This window comes from Panthera pardus, unplaced genomic scaffold (assembly GCF_024362965.1).
Source record: "Panthera pardus isolate Hobbes unplaced genomic scaffold, ASM2436296v1 HiC_scaffold_20, whole genome shotgun sequence".
NCBI classification, from domain to species: Eukaryota; Metazoa; Chordata; class Mammalia; order Carnivora; family Felidae; genus Panthera; species Panthera pardus.
The window spans coordinates 6,850,919-6,869,336 of record NW_026526766.1 but is presented as its reverse complement, the minus strand read 5'-3'; the positions used below and the strand labels follow the sequence as shown (position 1 = coordinate 6,869,336).

The window sequence follows — 18,418 nt, the reverse complement described above, 5'->3', positions numbered from 1 at the left end:
TCCCTTTAAAATAATATTACATTTGTATTTTCGACACCATCAGTTAAATCTTTGCGTACAATACCATTTTTATATAGATACTGACTTTACCCCCTATGTATTCTTCAAGACTGTATTACTTAGAAGTTAATTTTATCCTGTTGACTTTTTAATATTAAGGGTTATAGTAATATAAAAAGTGATAAAGCTAACCTAGATTTTTTTTTTAATAAGATAACTTCAAGCTCACTCTTAATTTCTTTACTTGACATAGTTTGGGATCTCTCAGGGAGCAAGTTTTAAAAGAATACTAATGGCCTATAAGAACAAACAGGAAGAATATTCTGATTTTTAAAATCATGGTTGTTTGTTTCATTCTTTATGTAGCCCAAGGACTTTTTTAAAAGGCAGGAGAACTCTTGAAGACCTCACTGCCTCGAGCTGCCCAACTACTTACTTCTAAGAATTTGGTGATCCTTGTCGGTAATGATGGCTTTTACCACATTTGTCCTCGCTGTCCTTAGGTCAGTTACCATAGAATGCTTCTGAGCTTTACTACTTCCTATATAATTCACTTCAGATGTGCCAGGGCGTGTGATGACTCGTTTTATTTGGAAGTAGATGACAGTGCTACTTGTGCTGTCCTTGTTATTGAGGATGAATCTTCGGACTTAGGGGAATGTGGGCTTCGGTGTGTATTGAGTGTGGGCTGTGGCTGAGTCCCACTGAGAGCAGCAGCACACATCTGGAAGACGGCTGACTGGGATTGGGAGTCCGTGTCTCAGTTTGAGAAACCGCTAATGCTAAGGGACCCGTACGGTGATCAGACCTGTGACCGTAGCCTCGTTTGCACCTTGGTTTGGCTGAGGTGATAAGGCACGTGGCACCAGTAGAAATGGACTGGAATTACTGACTCACACTTCTGGAACATCACAATCTTCCTGGTTTTCAGAATAAAACTTTCTGTGCTTTTGATATAAATATATACACTATAATAAAATGTTTGACTAATTTATACGGTAATATTCATCAGCCTGTAATTTTTTTTTTTTTTAAACTAATGACCTAGTTATAGAAGTTTTTTCTTTTTTTCTGTTCTGGAGCAAGCTCTTGTTTTCCCTTCCTGTCAAATAGAGAATAGACACAGGAGCGAAATCCCTGATTTCACTGACATGTTTCTAGAGCCGTTACTTTCCATTCCTTAACTCCACTTTTCCCCAGGATTTGCCTGGAAGCACCCAGATTGTTTTGGATTTCATTTGCCGCCTTTAAGTTAAAGGTATTAAGGACTGACTACCGGTAGGAGAGAAGTGATCAGCACACTGAATAAGCTACTCCTGAAGGGTTGTTCGGTTTTGTTCTCTGAAACAGGAATTCTGGAAGAGCTATTTAAGGTGTAACTTGCAGGTGTGTGTGTGTATGTTTTTTTTTTTTTTTTTACATTCCAAGGGAAGTGTTCTGGGTTTTGAATGTAAGTGTGACTGGGTTTATTCTGGGAACCACTGAGGAGTGCCATAATTTGCACTTAAAGACTTTAACTTTCACATATTTAGTAGTACGTTAGTACAGAGGTTAGTACTGAGCACAATAAATTGACACTTTTTATTTTTCTTTATTTTGCTTTAGTACCACAAACTACTTTTAAGAAAAATGTCCTCTTCTCTGTTCCTTAAGAAATAATGAGTGTACTAAGCAAGGGGATAATTCACATTTCAAAATGAACTTTGGTGGGCTGTCCAGACAGATGAAATGTCCCAACAGATGATTGAAAGGATCCATCAAAGACTTTTGTTTATTTGGTAAAAGTAAGCTTCTAACAAAAGATTTTTTTTAATTGGGTTGCTACCACTCTATTTACTGCCTGTTAACTCCGTGTCATTTTATCTATGGTAGTGGGGAGAATACGAATTTAAAATTCTTCTCTGCGAGATAGAGATGGGTAACATTCTCATCCAGTTACACCATTAGTGGGCTCTTTCAAATTTTGTGTAATAAGCTCACAGTGTCCTATAACTTACCTTTAGGAAAACTGAGTGTTCTTCAACAGTCCTGTTCCCGCTTTAAAAGTGAATTAACATGACGTGGCGCCTGGGTGGCTCGGTCGGTTAAGCATCCGACTTCGGCTCAGGTCAGGATCTTACAGTTTGTGAGTTCAAGCCCCGCGTCGGGCTCTGTGCTGACAGCCCAGAGCCTGGAGCCTGCTTCGGACTCTGTGTCTCCCTCTCTCTCTGCCCCTTTCCTGCTCACGCTCTGTCTCCCAAAAATAAATAAACATTAAAAGTGAATTAACATGGGGTGCCTGGGTGGCTCAGTAGGTTAAGCATCCGACTCTTGATTTCTGCTCAGGTATGATCTCATGTTTCCCGGGTTCAAGCCCCACATCAGTCTGCGCTGACGGTGCAGAGCCTGCAGGGATTCTCTTTCTCTCTTTCAAAATAAATAGACTTAAAAAAAAAATGAATAACGGGCTGACCAAAGAACATGAATCTGGTTTAATAAGTGGATTTTTTTTACAGGATGAAAAAACTGTAGATTGAGACAAAGTGATCCTGAAGTTAACCTTGGGGTATTTTTTGAGAAAAATAAAGATGTCCGTTTACTATTCTCAAAAATCAGTCACGTATTTCAATTCTTAAATTGATTCTGGACAGAGATGCCCTTGTCAGATTTAAGCTTAAGGCTGTTCATTTTGGTTTTGCATCAATGTGATACGCGTTTTAAAACCCTGAAAATCCTTTGCGTTGATTTCCGTAGTGGACATTTGTTACCACGTCACAGGTCTCCGAAAAGCAGACTCCTCGAAGAGGTATTTGCTTGCTTGCTTAAGCTGATGGCGGGGTGGCGGGGGGTTGGGGGGGGCGGTTACAAACATGAATAAAATGTTGATTATGAATTGCTTAGCGTCTAATAGTGAAGTCAAAACCATTCTCATACGCCTTGAAGAATTAGATTTGAACTTTTTTCTGAGTATGAAAATGATAAAATGATTGGATCGTTCACTTGGTTTCTTAAAACAGTATGGTTCTTCCTGCTGTTTACTATTCAAACACTTAAGAGTCTTTTGGTAAAATACGAAACATCATCAAATTGATTTCCTTGGGTAAAATCCTTTCAAAATACAATTTGGCATGACAATTTAACTTTACCCAGTGCTACGTATATGGGAAAACGTGATCGTTAGTTTACAAAAAAACAAAAACAAGGAGTCAGGTATGCAGTCTACTGAGCATATTGGCTTTTACCGTGCTTTAAACATTTTAAACTAGTAACTTCCAAAATCAAAATCTTGAATTGCAAAGTTAAGAAAGCTATTTATTTTGTCAACGAGAAGACACAACTTACAAACATGTTTTAAATACAAATTTATTCTTGATGTTGGTTGCGGGTACTAACAGCAATTTCAGGTCTGTAATCACCATGATTTGTTGTTAACATAAGTTTTGTCACAGACTATTGAATGTCTCAGATGTTTTGCTGGAATGCCATTGTAAATACCTGGCTGGAAAATAGCTATGGACTGGGGTTTAAAAGTTTGAGCCAGTATTTAACCCATTTCAAAAGAGAAATGGAGAATATTTGCAGATGGTGTTGCCAATTTGCATTTCCCACAGCACATTCTGCTTACGAAAGGTGAACCAGAACGACGGGTACCCCAGAACACAGGGTCGTGGGCTGAGGTACTGTCCTCACCAGCCTTTTAACTAAGGCACGGCAGCTTCTCCTCGCCATGGCATTCAGCTCTGGACATGCTTCCATGTGGCACTTAAATCACGACGACGGTCACTGAGCTTTTCAACAATGACAGTCTTCATCAGAACTGTCTATGACATCAACTCGGCATAAAACAAGTTCTCTTTATTTGCTTTAATAAAGCAAAAAAGTAATAGTGCGAGCATTTCCCAAAGTAATGGACGTACGTGCAAAACCGGTTACGTGTTCTGAGGTGGGGAGGGAGTGGTTACAGGAAGAGGTCTTACTTTCGATAGCCGTGTACTTCTGCCCCTTTTTGAGTTCCAAATCCAAGTGTGTCCAGTATGCCTGCAATACTACAGCAGGAGATCTAGCTTAAAATGAAACCAGCCTCTGTACTGGTTTAAGACACAGTTTTAATTTTAAGACAATTATTAGAAAGTAGTCACTAATTCGGAAGCGCGGGAGACATCAGGGCAGCAGAACAGAAGGGTGGGATGGAGTCAGCCCTGTGGAATGCTGGACACAAAGTAATACCCGCAGTTCTAAAATTCACTTTTATTGTAGAACATTAATACTCATGTACCTGCTAACCCAGTGGTAATTCCTAAGCTTAGTAGTTCACAACCGTTTTAGAAAGCACATAATATTAACATTCAAATAAAGCATCGTAGAAACTTTTGTAAAGAAATGCTTACTATTTTTAAAAGCCTTGGTCCATTCTGAAAGATTAACATTGAATTTTTAAAAATCGGAAGAGAAGAGTTTCTCCCTACAGAATAAAGAACAACTTGCTGGCATGTGTATTTTAAGCGCCTGGAATAAAATGGGCCAAATGTTCACAGGCAGTTAACCGCTTGTACGAGGACTCGTTTCGTTTGACTCAGCACCAGGTAAATAAGAGTAAATATGCCCTTGAACATGTGGTTGGGTTTCCCCTCCGCCTCGTCGCCCCGCTCTTCCCAGCAGGCCACGGGACGGAAGCGTGCATCCTTCCTGCCCCGCTAAGAAACCAAACTGTCGTCACTCCTAGATGGCTGCCCAGCATGCAAACACAGTTCTCCTGCCAGACGACGGGGCAGCAGGGAAAGCGAGGTGTCCGCTTCTCTGATGAACAAAGAACTTCAGCAAACTCAGTTACCTTCCCGGTCCTTTTCAGCCTTTCAGGTAAATCCTTCTTCATTGCTACACCTGATTACTAATTAGGGTTGTTCCCTCTGTCAAGGGAATGCTCCCCAGGCACACCTGTTCCTACTTCCTGATGGCCACGTATGCTTGCTTCACTTCGGGCCATGGCTTGGCTTTTCTTTTTGTACTTTAACTGGTTACTCTTCAACGCAGAAGTTACACACTGATCAGAAACTGGCAAGTAGGTCATATTTCTGGCAAGTAGCACATATTTCTTAACCTGAGTAACACCCAAAAACATAAGACTGTAATGACATTTTCTGTGGACAATTCAACTTCGGTGCTTCTGCAAGAACTTCTAGGGTCACTTTCTAACATTTTCCTCAGGACACGTATTCTCAAAAGACAACATGTCATAGGAAAGTAGTATTTTCCTATATGCTAGTTTAATACAATTGTATAGCAGACTGAAAATTCTGAGTAAACTGAAGGTATGTTTAACGACAAAATAAATACAGCAAAAATGGCTATGCTTGTAAGTTTCTTAGTATAAAGGCAGCAGTGAATTTGCATCCTGAAACTAATGCGCGTTTCCTGTTGTTTTCTGGAATTTGATAGACCTAGTGTCTCAAAAAACCATGTACCATAATGCTAGTGATGCCGTTTTTTGGGCAACAGTCTATGCAAATTTCTCTGATGAGATACTTTTCAGAGTGACGTGGAATTTTTTTTATTAGCTTTTCCAGAGAAATAAAATTTGTATCACTTGCTCTTCTGAACAAAACTTACGTTATTTCCGATTGCTCTTTTAATTATCCTTTAGAAAAATTTTCAGAAGTGAAGACATATCTGATATTTTTTAATTGCATGCCCATAGAAGATAAGTGGATAAAACACACTGGACGGAAACATGAATCTTCGTCATTGGACATATCCTTAATTTCCAGAATAAAATCAGTACAACTGAAACTAATACAATTTTCAAAAAAACTCATACATGGCAGGCTCCGGACGAGGAGCCCCTGCTCATCTTACTGGTTTTATGCACTTTTCCTCATGGAGTAACTGATGCTTTCTGGTTTACTTGTGGAACCCTTGTTTGTAGGAAAGCATAGACATAGGGCCAGATCTTGTTGGTTTCTGTTCCGGAGAATGTTTCCAACACCCCCTTTTTCCTAAAGATGACAAACAAAAAAACACAGGTCTGACTCTTCCTAATGAGCTTTTTCAAAGTGATTGTTGTTGTTGTTTTCTTTTTTTAAATGTTGATTTATTTTGAGAGAGAGAGAGCAGGGTCCGACACGGAGCTCAAACCCACGAACCATGAGGTCATGACCTGAGCAGGAACCAAGAGTCAGACGCTTAATGACTAAGCCACCCAGGTGCCCCTCAAAGTGATTCTTCAAAGATGATGATGTGAGGGGCGCCTGGCTGGCTCAGTCGGTAGAACATCCAACTCTTGATCTCAGGGTGGTGAGTTCAAGCCCTTGAGGGGTAGAGTTTACTTTAAAAAAAAAAAAAAAGTGGGTTTAGGGGTCTCAGTAAGTAATCTGTGATCCAGAGAAAGAGGCATTGGCTTAGCGTTGGTAAACCTAGACTTTAGTTTCAGCTGTGCCCTCTGGCTTATGGAAACAGTCACTTGAAAAATAGTAGCACTTATTTATTGAGTATGTGCTCAGTGTTTTAAATATACTGGCTCACTTAATCCTTTCTGGAGCTCAGATTCCTTTTGTTACTGATACAACTGTGTGTTTAGAAAGTAACAGCCCAGATCACACACGGAGTAGCTCCCCAACACGGGGCCTGTCAGATACCTTTCCTTGCCTCTATTTCCCCACTTGCAAAACTGCTGTCTAATACTTGCTTGTGCTTCCTTCTTTTTGCCTAGTTTTATTTCTTCCTCTATGCTATCCTTTCACGTTTTAGAGGAAAAGGGAATACAAAGTTTTTATTGAGCTTCCTATTGTGTTTCTCCATTTTTCCCCAGGCAGATTTGTCTGGCTTGCCATCAGACCAGCAGCCAGTGTCTGTTTACTCCTGGGGGTGAGATCAGAAGCCCAGGGTTGCTCCTCAAAAGACAGACTCCCTCCAGACATGCTGGCATTCCTCCCTTTGCTTACCCTCCTCCTGCAACCCACACGCACACAGTGTCTTCAAGGCTGAACCCTGCTTTCTTCCTGAAAACAGGATCATCGCACCTCTGCAACCTTTCACCTGGTTTTCAGAGGCTTCCCTGGGGACAAAAGCATTCCTCTCTCGATACCTCGTACGATTGGCCAGAGTTAAGACTAACTTTGAGTAATTCCCACTGTTTTCTTGGTTAAGAAACATCTGCTAAGGAAAGACACTATGCAAATAGTGTAGTCTCTGCATATTAGAAGCCCTCCTAAATTCACAGGCATCTTGTCAAGCTTTCAAGAGAACAAGTTTCTTAACTGCTGTGGCCTCCTGAATCAAGCCAGTGTTACAAGTGAGTTAATTACTGAGGGCACAAGTGCAGGCACCTATTGTATACAATTGTATACAATCCTAAAGCTGTACCTTGGATGAACGTGTGCCCTTTTAATTTCTATGTAATAAAACCTACTTCAACTGTAGGTCCTTTAAAGAGTAAGAACATAAAGCTGTTTGTTAACACAGACCTAATTACTCTGTAAATGTCCCACTGCTGAAAGAGTTTTAAAAACAAATACAACTGTCAGTATTTAAAATCTCAGTGCAGGGGCACCTCGGTGGCCCAGTCGGTGAAGCATCTGACTTTGGCTCAGGTCGTGATCTCGTGGTTCGTGGGTTTCCGTGCTGACAGCTTGGAGCCTGGAGCCCACTTCAGATTCTGTGCCTCCCTCTGTCTCTGCCTCTCCCCTGCTCACGCTCTGTGTCTCTTTTTCTCTCTCAAAAAATAAATAAACATTAAAAAAATTAAAAATAAATAAAATAAAATATCAACGCATATTGATATTCCATATACCACTCTTAGTTTTTGGTTAAGTCCAGCCCTAGTTCTGCATGCGGGCGTTCAGAAGGAAAAGCTTCAATTAATGGCAAGAGGTAGCAAAAGCCGGAAGCCTGGAAAGACCAGGTTTATCTCCTAAGACAGGGACCTGGATCCTTATGTTTCCTCTCTGCAGCTTTCCCGACCCCTCTTCCCACATCGGGAGAGAAGTAACTGGTGGTTACCTCCACGAATAGGCTCGCAGGGTTCTTATCTGCTCAGCAACAATGCCTTCTCCCTTCTGCTTACTTTTGAGTGAATAACAAAACCCCTTTTGGGAAACACCACCTTCACCACACCAGGTCCATGCGATTTGGGTGGGACTCTCCCCACTTCCCAGCTTCAAGAATGGACGTGATCGGGGCCCATCAGTGCCGACCAGAGGGCTTTTGCTGCCAAAGACGCTCTCTTTTCTGCTCAGTAGCTCAACTGGTAGGAGATAAGCTGGGGTGTTGAGAGGCTCACGGAGGGACAGCCCGCCTGAGATCGAAGCCGCCAACATGGAAAAGTAGAGCCGAGTGTGACCGGGGCCTGAGGACACTGTCTGAACACCGGACGCAGGAACTATCGTTGGACCTTGTGGTTACAATACATTCCCCTTTTGCTCAAAGTTAGTGTGAATTAGGTTCCTGGCTGATAGCAGCACACAGCACGTTGTACGGTAACCACGATCTACCCAGCTCTCAGCCTCCCCCACGTATGGCAGATACACAACTTCCTGGGGGCCCGGCCTTGATCCGTGTGGACCAACGTTTGGCACGGTGTCAGCAGAGGGAATAATAATAGCAGCTACCACGGAGTGGTTTATTAGTGCCAGGGCCGCGGGAAGTCTTCGTGTGGATTCTCTCAGTTCCCTTAATAACCCTATACGGTAGGTACTGTTTACTATTGCTCTGACTTGACACACACAGAGAATGTGTGCCACAGAGGTTGAATGCCTTGCCCGGGGCCACACACGCACAGCTGGTAACCAGTAGAGACGAGCTCATTCTAGGAACCACGGAGTTACGGGTAACAGCGACCCCAGAAAGTGCCCTTGTAATTTCGCCCTCCAGAAAGTACTACTAGAATAGTCTGGAGACTGCTGCTTCAGATTTCGCTGCGTACCTGCCCCATTACAACAACACCACTGATTACACAGGGTTTACTATGGGGCAGACACAATCCTAGGAGTTACACACACTTAACTCACCCTTTCGACCCGCTATTCTTACCCCCATTTAAGCAAGAGGTGAAGACCAGGTGAATAAACAACGAGCGGGGATTTGGACTTGGGGAGTCTGGCTCCAGAGTCTGCTCCAACCACAACACTGTGCTGTCTTGACTCTGAAGCACCGTTCAGGTAGTGCGTGTGGGAAGGGAAAGGGGATGGGAGGGATCCCTCCTGCGTAAGTGGAGGGAAAGCCAGACTAAGGAGACCGGGTCACAGATTTATCCAGGAGAGTTCCCATAGGTGTTGTGGGATAGGAACTTCCTGAAGAGCGGACGGAACCGTGTGAGAATATAAGCTTTCGAACACTGTGAGCCAAACGAGGGGAGGGGAGGAGAGGGAGCCGCCTGAAGCTTCCATGTGCCCTCCAGTGGCACAGGTGGCGGGCATTCCTGGACTCGCCGCCCCAGCGCTCATGGCAGCCCGCCCTTTACCTGCCAGCAGAGTTCGGGCGACGTCGGTCCACTCCGAGCTCCAGGTGGGGACCGGCCAGTCTCCTCCCTCCCAAGCAGGGGCCGGCTCCAGAACGAGCGGTCACCTAAGCCTAAAACAGTTGGTGCAAGGTGCTCCCTGACCACAGCGGCTGCTCAAATTGGTGCAGTCTTCACGACGTGTGGGGCTTTTGTCCACTGGGGGGAAAGCTGACCCCTCAGCCCTCCGTGAAAGAGGACGCCCTGCCTGTTTCCTGGCTACTGTGTGTGAGCACGCGGGGAGTCTAAGGACAAAGCCCACAGGAAGCCGGGAGAACGCCAACATTCTGTCCAGACCTCGTGGTGACCGAAGCCCAGCCTACCTCCGGGACTTCTCTGTCACACACGCTACATTTCCCTTACCGTTCAAACCAGTTTGAATCGGATCTTCTGGTATGTTAGCATTCCAGCTGGAAAGCATGGGTTAACTGAAAACCGACTTGGTGTTTCATCACGCAAGAGAAGCTCTGAAGAGCGACAAACTCACTGGTAATATTCCAGGACCGGCTCTGTTTGGACTTCGTACGCCTTCAGTCTCCTGACAACTGTCTCTGGCTTATCGTCCTCACGCTGAATGAGAGGCTCTCCAGTCAGGTCATCAATGCCCTATGGAAGAGTTACGAGAGGCTGGTACCAAACATCTCAGTTTTGAAGCATAGTTTTATAAGCAGCTAAGTGATTTTTAAACATCTGTATGCAAGTACGAAGCACAAAAGCGTGCTTTCCAGTAAACAGAAGCAAATCCAAACATAGATCATTTTGCAGCACAGGGCCACGAGACCCCAGGATCATCTCAGCCTCTAACTAATTTCGTACGTACGCAGAATGAATCAGCTGTAGACCGGGAATCTCAACTGCAAACCCTCTCAAGTGGTCACTAATCCTTATCACCCCAACTCCTAACACACCGCCTGGCACGTAGTAGGAAATCCGCAAATACTTCTGAACGAGTACCAAGCCCCCTGTCGCTCCTGGGGACTCCTTTCCCAACAAGCTGAGTGGACTGGACTCGTCCACTGCGCCAAGTGACCCCAGAGCGTCCCCCTGGAGCTTTGGTCAGGCGTCACAGAACTTCCGTCTGTGAGGGCAAGAGGAATCAGAGACCGTCCGCTCCGTGAGAGGCCAGGCCAGTGCCACCACAGCCACTCACCACGGTTTTGGGAGGGTTGAACTCAATGTTGTAGACTCGGCCGCTGGCGGGATGAATCCAGCGAGCAGTGAGACGCTGCTTAATGACCTCAAAGGGCACGTTCAGATTAATCACCGTGTCTATCCGATAAGCTCTGTCCAGGGCTTCTGCCTGTGGAAGTGTCCTTGGAAAACCTTTACAAATTCAACAACAACAATGACAAAAGAATAAGGGGAGGAAGGGAGTGGGGGAGGAGGGGAGAGAAGGAAGAGGATTCATTAATGTTGAACAGTCTGAAAACAAAGCAAGAATACCAGGCAGGCTGATCACAGCTGTAGGGCAATTGGGATGAAGGTTAATTCTGTGAGTCAACTCGCCTGGACCAGGGGGTGTCCGGATACTTGGTCAAGTGTTACCCTGGGTGTGTCTGAGAAGCTGTTTTGGGACAAAAGTAACATTTAAGTCAGCGGACTAAGTGAAGCAGACCGTTCCCCTGATGCGGGTGGGCCTCGCCTAAGCCACCCAAGGCCTGAACAAACCAAAAGAGCTGACTCTCCCCTCCAAATAAGGGGGAGTTCTTCCTGCCTGCTTGCCTGCCCTGGAGTTGAGACTGAGACCTCGGTTTTTTCCTGCCTTCGACTCCAACTGAGGCCAGCTCCTCCTGGCTGTCAAGCCTGCTGGCCTTAGGACTGGAGCCACATCGCCCATCGGCTCTCTTGGGTCTCTGCACGCTCACCCTGAAGATCTTAGGACTCTTCAGCCTCCATCATCATGTGAGCCAATTCCTCAAAATAAATACCTGTCTCTCTCTCTCTCCCACCCCCCCAGACCTGAGTATCAACCTGCCCTCAAGGATTCCACCACACCTCTGGCTGGGGAACGTTCACAGCTGGATTGTAAATTACTCTCCACCGTTCCTTCTCCCTTTTGTCGTGACCCTCCCTCACCATAAAATATTCTCGAAGGAGGGGGAAGGAACGAGTCACATCTAAAAGGAGCACAGAAATCGTGTAGTCCACTTCTGTCGTTCCCTTCAGATGAACAAGCAGGTCCAGAGAAGACGAGTGGCCCAAGTCTTCAGGGTGCTGGATGGCGGCATTCAGGCCCCTGCCCACCAGACGTGCGTCCATAGCCACGAAATGCTCCTTCTCTGCCCACGCTCCTCTGGACAGATGAGGCGCTCCCAACACCACTTACCGTCCAACAGCCAGCTGCACTGAGTGAGGTTTTTCAGCTCGTGTAGAGCCAGCCGAGTCATGACATCATCTGGGATGAGCTTCCCTTGGTCGATGAAAGTCTTGGCTAACACGCCGATTTCTACAGCAGGGGAGGGAGACAAAACCTATCAGCAGGTGTATTTGTTTTATCCCATTCCAGACCCCCTAGGAAACCGCTAAAGGGGACCTCTGGATAGCACACTCATGTGATAATGTGCATTGTCAACAGAAGTTGCAAAATAATCTACACCTATTTCAAATTCTCTATTATATAAAAATATATAAATGCAAATGTATAAACAGAAAAAAAAAAATGGAAAGCCACTCGCAACTCGTTAATAGTAGTCCTCACTGGCGCCTGGGTGGCTCAGTTGGCTGAGCGTCCGAGTCCGACTTGGGCTCAGTTCCCGACCTCACGGTTCGTGAGTTTGAGCCCCGAGTCGGGTTCTCTGCTGTCAGTGCAGCACTTCAGATCCTCTGTCCCTCTCTCTGCCCCTCCCCTGCTTGTTCTCTCTCTTTCTCTCTCAAAAATAAATATTAAACAAAAAATAGTAGCCATCTCTGTGTGATATAAGTGATTTTTGTACATATTTACACTATTGGGTATTTTATAAATTTTCTATCAGAAAAAATATAATAATAGAAATTATTTTTTTAAGTTTATTGTGAGAGAAAGAGAGTGGGGGAGGGGCAGAGAGAGCTGGAGAGAGAATCTCAAGCAGGTCCCCACTCAGTGTGGAGCCCAATGTGGGGCTCAATCTCACACCTATGAAATCAAGAGCCACCCAGGTGCCCCAGAAATGATTTCCTTTTTATTTTCTTTTATTAATTTATTTTAATGTTTTAATGTTTATTTTTGAGAGAGAGAGAGAAGCAAGGGAGGGGCAGAGAGTGGGGGGGGGGACAGAAGATCTGAAGCGGGCTCTACATTAATAGCATACAGCCCGGGGGTGCCTGGGTGGCTCAGTCAGTTGAGCTTCCGACTTCCGCTCAGGTCATGATCTCACAGTCTGTGAGTTCGAGCCCCGTGTCGGGCTCTGTGCTGACAGCTCAGATCCTGGAGCCTGCTTCAGATTCTGTGTCTCCCTCTCTCTCTGACCCTCCCCCATTCATGCTCTGTCTCTCTCGGTCTCAAAAATAAACATTATAAAAAAAATTTAATAGCAGACAGCCCCACGTGGGGCTCAAACTCACAAACCGTGAGATCATGACCTGAGCTGAAGTCAGATGCTTAACCACTGAGCCACCCAGGTGCTGCTATTTATTTTTTTAAGTTTATTCATTTATTTTGAGAGAGAGAGAATGAGACTGTAAGCAGGGGAGGGGCAGAGAGAGAAGGAAAGAGAGAGTCCCAAACAGGCTCTGCACTGCCATCACGGAGGCCGCTGCAGGGCTCAGTCCCACGAACCGTGAGTTCACGACCTGCACTGAGGTCAAGAGCTCGACGCTTAACCAACTGAGCCACCCAGGCACCCCTAAAGTGACCCAGCTTTTTAAATGAACACACTATAATGTTCATAAAAGTAAAGGTTTGGTGTGCTAGTTGCTTTTCAAATATACTTTGAAATTAAAAAATCGTGTCTACCTAAAATTATTTCTTGAATGTCAATACCGCATGAGGGTAAGTGTTTAACTGGCGCTCGAGGAGACCTGAGTGTTCATCCTGGTCTCCCAGCAACTGTTGTTTATTAGTGAGCGAATTCTTCAACCTCTCCTGAACTCAGTTTCTCATCTTTAAGTGAGAAGGCTGGCCTAATGTCTAAGGGTCAGATTCAAGTCTCCTGACTCCAGGGTCAGGGCTGGCCCACCATTACTACAGGTTTGCTACTGTCAACAGGTTGTCTTGTGTCTCCAGGGTCCTTATCACATCCTCTGGGCTGATTTTAAACTTTTTAAGCTTTAGCTATAGGGGCGCCTGGGTGGCTCGGTCGGTTAAGCGTCCAACTCTTGATTTTGGCTTAGGTCATGATCTCACGGTTCCAGAGTTCAGGCTGGGCGTTGGGCTCCATGCTGACAGCTCAAAACCTGCTCAGGATTCTCTCTCCCTTTCTCTCTGCCCCTCCCCTGCTCACACTGTCTCTGTCTCTCTCAAAATAAATAAACTTTAAAAAATAAAAATGAACTTTAGCTATAGATGACAGCCGTAGGTTATAAAACACAGCACCCTCGGGGCGCCTGGGTGGCTCAGTCGGTTAAGCAGCTGACTTCGGCTCAGGTCGTGATCTCGTGGTTCGTGGGTTTCTGTGCTGACAGCTCGGAGTCTGGAGCCTGCTTCGGATTCTGTGTCTCCCTCTCTCCCTGCCCTTCCCCCGCTCATGCTCTGTCTCTCTCTCTCTCTCTCTCTGTCTCAAAAACAAACATTAAAAAAAACTTAAAAAACAAAAACAAAAACACAGCACCCTCATGAAATACCGTATTTATAGAAACTCCACAACAGGGACTTGCTATTGGAAGGACATAAGTATAGGCAGAGATGCTACGAAACATTCATGTACAGGGATAGTCATAATGGTATTTATTATGGCAGAGAATGGTTAACAACATAAATGTCCAAATAACAGGGAAATGTTAGAAAATTAAATATATCATTGTTAAGACCGCTTCGTGGCATGTGAGCATGCTCAAAGTAAGTGAGAAAAAAGGGTATATAAACAATCATTTAGAATGCAACAATTTTGCAAATACAATAGAACCTTGGACTGCACGTAACTTGTTCTGCGAGTGTTCCGCAAGACGAGCAAACATTTCTAATGAATTCTAACTTGATAAACGAGCGATGTCTTGCAAAACGAGTAGTATATGATGCCAAACGTCACATGATCACAATTGCACCCATGGTTCTTGAAATTCACTTTGATTATGAGTGCTTTGAATCGCAGGCATGTTTCTGGAACAAATTATGCTTGCAAACCGAGGTTTTGCTGGACATACAAATGCAACAGAGAAAAGAGAAAGAAAAAAGCACATAAGGCACTAAAGGATTAATTACAATTGTATCTGGGTGTTGTAATTAGGAGGACTTTAATTTTCTTTTGTATAGTCTCGTGACGTGTTTTTCTTCCTTTATAGTAAGTATAGTTCACTTCTAGTTTTTTTCAATAGAAGACAACACCTCTTTTCTGGCTCTGATCCTGTGGGAAAGATCCAATCACACACACAAAAGAGAGAACGAGAGAGAGAGGGAGAGGAAGGAGAGAAATATTCAAAGAGAAAACTATTAGAAGAGAAACATTTTTATTGAGAATATGTTCTTAGTCCTGAGATACTGAACATCTGTAATAACAATCTCCTGAACGCCTCCCTAAGCTCCACTTTGTTTTCTTTGGTAAAGAACTGTGCTTTTTAAAGACTTATTAAAAATGAGCAGATGCCTGAGGCAAGCTGGACGCCTTTTCCCATGATGCTCTCTTCCCTCCCTCCAGCCTCCTTTCTCCCTGTGGAGCCAGAAAGAGGACAGCAGGCCCGTCAAGGGATGTTAAGGATACACAGAGAGCAATGTTTCTTCATTTTGAAAAAAAGTTTACAATTAGGTGAAGCCAATTAAGGCTTTAAACTTAACTTTAAAAAACCTTTTATGTTTTCACAAATTAAGGTAACTTGAACTCTCTGCTGAAGGTGTTCTTTAAACACATCGTTACACCTCACTGCTCGAGTTATTTTTCAGAGGGCCCCTTAAGGATTATGCCTTCCTGGTGTGCCATTCCGGAGGCTGTTTATTGTTACCTAACTACTGAAGTATGTTGCATCAAGAACATTTAGCAAGCAGGCCAAGCAATTTAACCTTATTTAGAAGCGTTAACTAATGACAAAACATTTTGTATGTTTTAAAGGATCAACGTTAGAAGAGAAAAATGAAAACAGCAATTCGCTAGACTAGGTGCTGAACAGAGAAATCCAAGAGAACTAAAAACATTGAGGTGGTTGTTTTTCTTCCCGTATTTGTCTGCATTTCGAAACAGACAAAAATCCCACCGAAAAATAAGCTAAATGCTCATCAGCAGGGGATTAAACAGACCTTAATATTCAGCAAATAGATACCTAAGTAAGCATTACAAGAATGAAACAGATTTTTACGTTTTGATGTGGAAAAACATCCTAGATATAAAGTGAAAATACGCTGGTGCAGAATACATACACAGTATGATTGCGTATTTCATAAAATAAGAGATATGTAGGTTATACACACACCTATATACACACATACCTATACACACGTATGTGTGTGTGTTATACACACACATTTTTTTTTTTAATTTTTTTTTTAACATTTATTTTTGAGACAGAGAGAGACAGAGCATGAACGGGGGAGGGTCACAGAGAGAGGGAGACACAGAATCTGAAACAGGCTCCAGGCTCTGAGCTGTCAGCACAGAGCCCGACACGGGGCTCGAACTCACGGACCGCGAGATCGTGACCTGAGCCGAAGTCGGCCGCTTAACCGACTGAGCCACCCAGGCGCCCCTACACACACATTTCTAAAAGGAAACACGAGATCCTGTTCCCCTGTGAAGAATGGGACTGAGGCAGGAAATGAGAGATTTTACTTTTCATTTCATGTACTTCTGTCCTTTTTCCAATTCTTCTTTTACCTCTGTAGGCATTACTTCTATAATTTTTTAAAAGCAGGTTCAGGGGCATGTGGGGTGCCTGGGTGGCTCAGTCGGCTAAGCATCCAACTCTTTAAAAACTTTTTTTTGTTACTGCTTATTTTTGAGAGAGACACAGTTTGAGTAGGGAAGGCGCAGAGAGAGAGGGAGACACAGAATTCGAAACAGGCTCCAGGCTCCGAGCTGTCAGCACAGAGCCCGATGCGGGGCTTGAAGCCGGGAAAGGCGAGATTATGACCTAGTCTGGAGTCGGGTGCTCAACCCGCTGAGCCACCCATGCATCCCAGCATCCAACTCTTGATATGGGCTCAGGTCATGATCTCATGGTCTGTGAATTCCAGCCCTGAACTGGGCTCTTTGCTAACAGTGTGGCCCCTGCTTGGTATTCTCTGTCTCCCTCTCTCTCGAGCACTTGCTCACTCTCTTCCAAAAATAAATAGATAAAACTTTAAAAAGATGAATGTGAAAAGGAGGTTCAGGGGCACCTGGGTGGTTCAGGTGGTTAAGCCTCAGACTTTTGATTTCAGCTTGATCTCATGGTTCATGGGATCAGGCCCAAGACTGGCTCTGGGCTGACAGCGCAGAGCCTGCTCGGGATTCTCTCTCCCCCTCTCTCAGCCCCTCCCCTGCTCTCGTTGCATGCGTGCACTCTCTCTCTCTCTTAAAATAAATAAACATTTTAAAAAAAAAAAGGGTTCAAAATGAGTTTTTTGGAAAACAAAGGTCAACACCTTTGAGGAAAAAAAACTCATCCTACTGCTGACTTTTTAAAAACACCTTTCGTGGGGCGCCTGGGTGACTCAGTCTGTTAAGCATCTGACTCCTGATCTCAGCTCAGGTCTTGATCTCAGGGTCATGAGTCCAAGCCCCGTACTGGGCTCCACCTTGGGTGTGGGGCTGACTTTAAAAAGATAAGTAAATAAAAATAAAACATAAATACATAAAAGCAGGTTTCTTAAGAGATGATTTGCACTGACATAAAACTCATCCACTGTACAGAATTTGACTGGATTTGGCACTGAGTTATCAGAATTTATCTGGCACGAGAAACGAAACTTCCGATAACTATGCCCAAGAATAGCTTTCCTGTCTAAGAAATCTCTGGGGTATCAAAGATCTAAGCCAATTTTTGTGACTACAAGGAGCCTAAGAAAAATACTCGGGCCTTCAGATTATGGAAGAAACGTCAGAACCAGAAAATCCCAGTGTAACAAAAAAAAAAAAAAAAAAAAAAAAAAAAGGAAGATCAAACCCTTCAGGTCAAACTTCAGTCCTCCAGGTTAAAGGGCACGTGGAGATCAGGCCACAGCACCCGAGGGAGCAGCAGCGACTGGAACTGGACGTGCTTCTCTAACAAACCAAGCAAGCGGTTTACTTTGATCTTTGAACTTCGAACTCGTCCTAAATTCCTAATCTCTTTCACCAATAACCCGCCGGAAGCGGCCCCCGGCCCCCGGAGGCTGGAGCCTTCGGGGCGCAATTGCTCAGCAGCTAAGATCTGCCCCGCTGGGCAGCGGGAGGGGGTGCCGCGTCCGCGTCCCTGCGCCCGTAATCCCTGCACCCGCATACCCGGACCCGTATCCGGGGGTCTCGCTTCCGGGGGTCTCGTTTCCGGGGGTCTAGCTTCCGCGGGACCCGCATCCCCGCCAGCAAATCCCAACCCGGGCCACGCCCGCGCCGCCTCCGCTCCGGCCCGGGCTCCCACCTGTGCCCCGAAGCATGTTGTCTCGGAGCAGGTCCCCGCTGGAGAGGTGCTTCAGCGCGAAGTGCTTGGTGATGCGCGACGACACGGTGCCCTTGCCCGAGCCCGGCGCCCCCATGATGACCGCGCGCAGCAGCCGCGCCGACGCCCCCATGGTCGGAGGGAGCGGCCCGGGCCGCGCGCCCTGGGGAGTCCGGCCCGGCTGCGCGCTCGTCCGGGTGTGCGGTGTGCGGTGCGCGGTGCGCGGTGCGGGGCCGGCCGGCAGAAGGCGGGCGCGGCGCCCGGGCGCTCCCG

At 45.2% G+C, this 18,418-nt stretch overlaps 1 protein-coding gene across 1 annotated transcript; it reads right to left on the bottom strand.

Moving 5' to 3' along the window:
- Positions 1–3,270: 3,270 nt before the first annotated feature.
- On the bottom strand, positions 3,271–18,380 carry AK3 (adenylate kinase 3). The gene is made up of 5 exons (XM_019463721.2): positions 18,128–18,380; positions 11,796–11,915; positions 10,620–10,792; positions 9,957–10,075; positions 3,271–5,972 (listed from the first exon to the last, which is right to left on the bottom strand). Exons 1-5 carry the CDS (start codon positions 18,276–18,278, stop codon positions 5,852–5,854), a joined length of 684 nt encoding a protein of 227 aa, XP_019319266.1. The 5' UTR covers positions 18,279–18,380; the 3' UTR covers positions 3,271–5,851.
- Between the last annotated feature and the right edge of the window lie 38 nt (positions 18,381–18,418).

Bases quoted from the DNA above. Each gene is read 5' to 3' on its own strand.
- AK3 (XM_019463721.2), bottom strand. From the start codon at position 18,278: ATGGGGGCGTCGGCGCGGCTGCTGCGCGCGGTCATCATGGGGGCGCCG. The intron at 11,916-18,127 runs GTGGGAGCCCGG...CCCCTGCTGTAG, and splicing joins CAACATGCTTCGGGGCACAG to AAATCGGCGTGTTAGCCAAG. The intron at 10,793-11,795 runs GTAAGTGGTGTT...GAATTTGTAAAG, and splicing joins GTGCAGCTGGCTGTTGGACG to GTTTTCCAAGGACACTTCCA.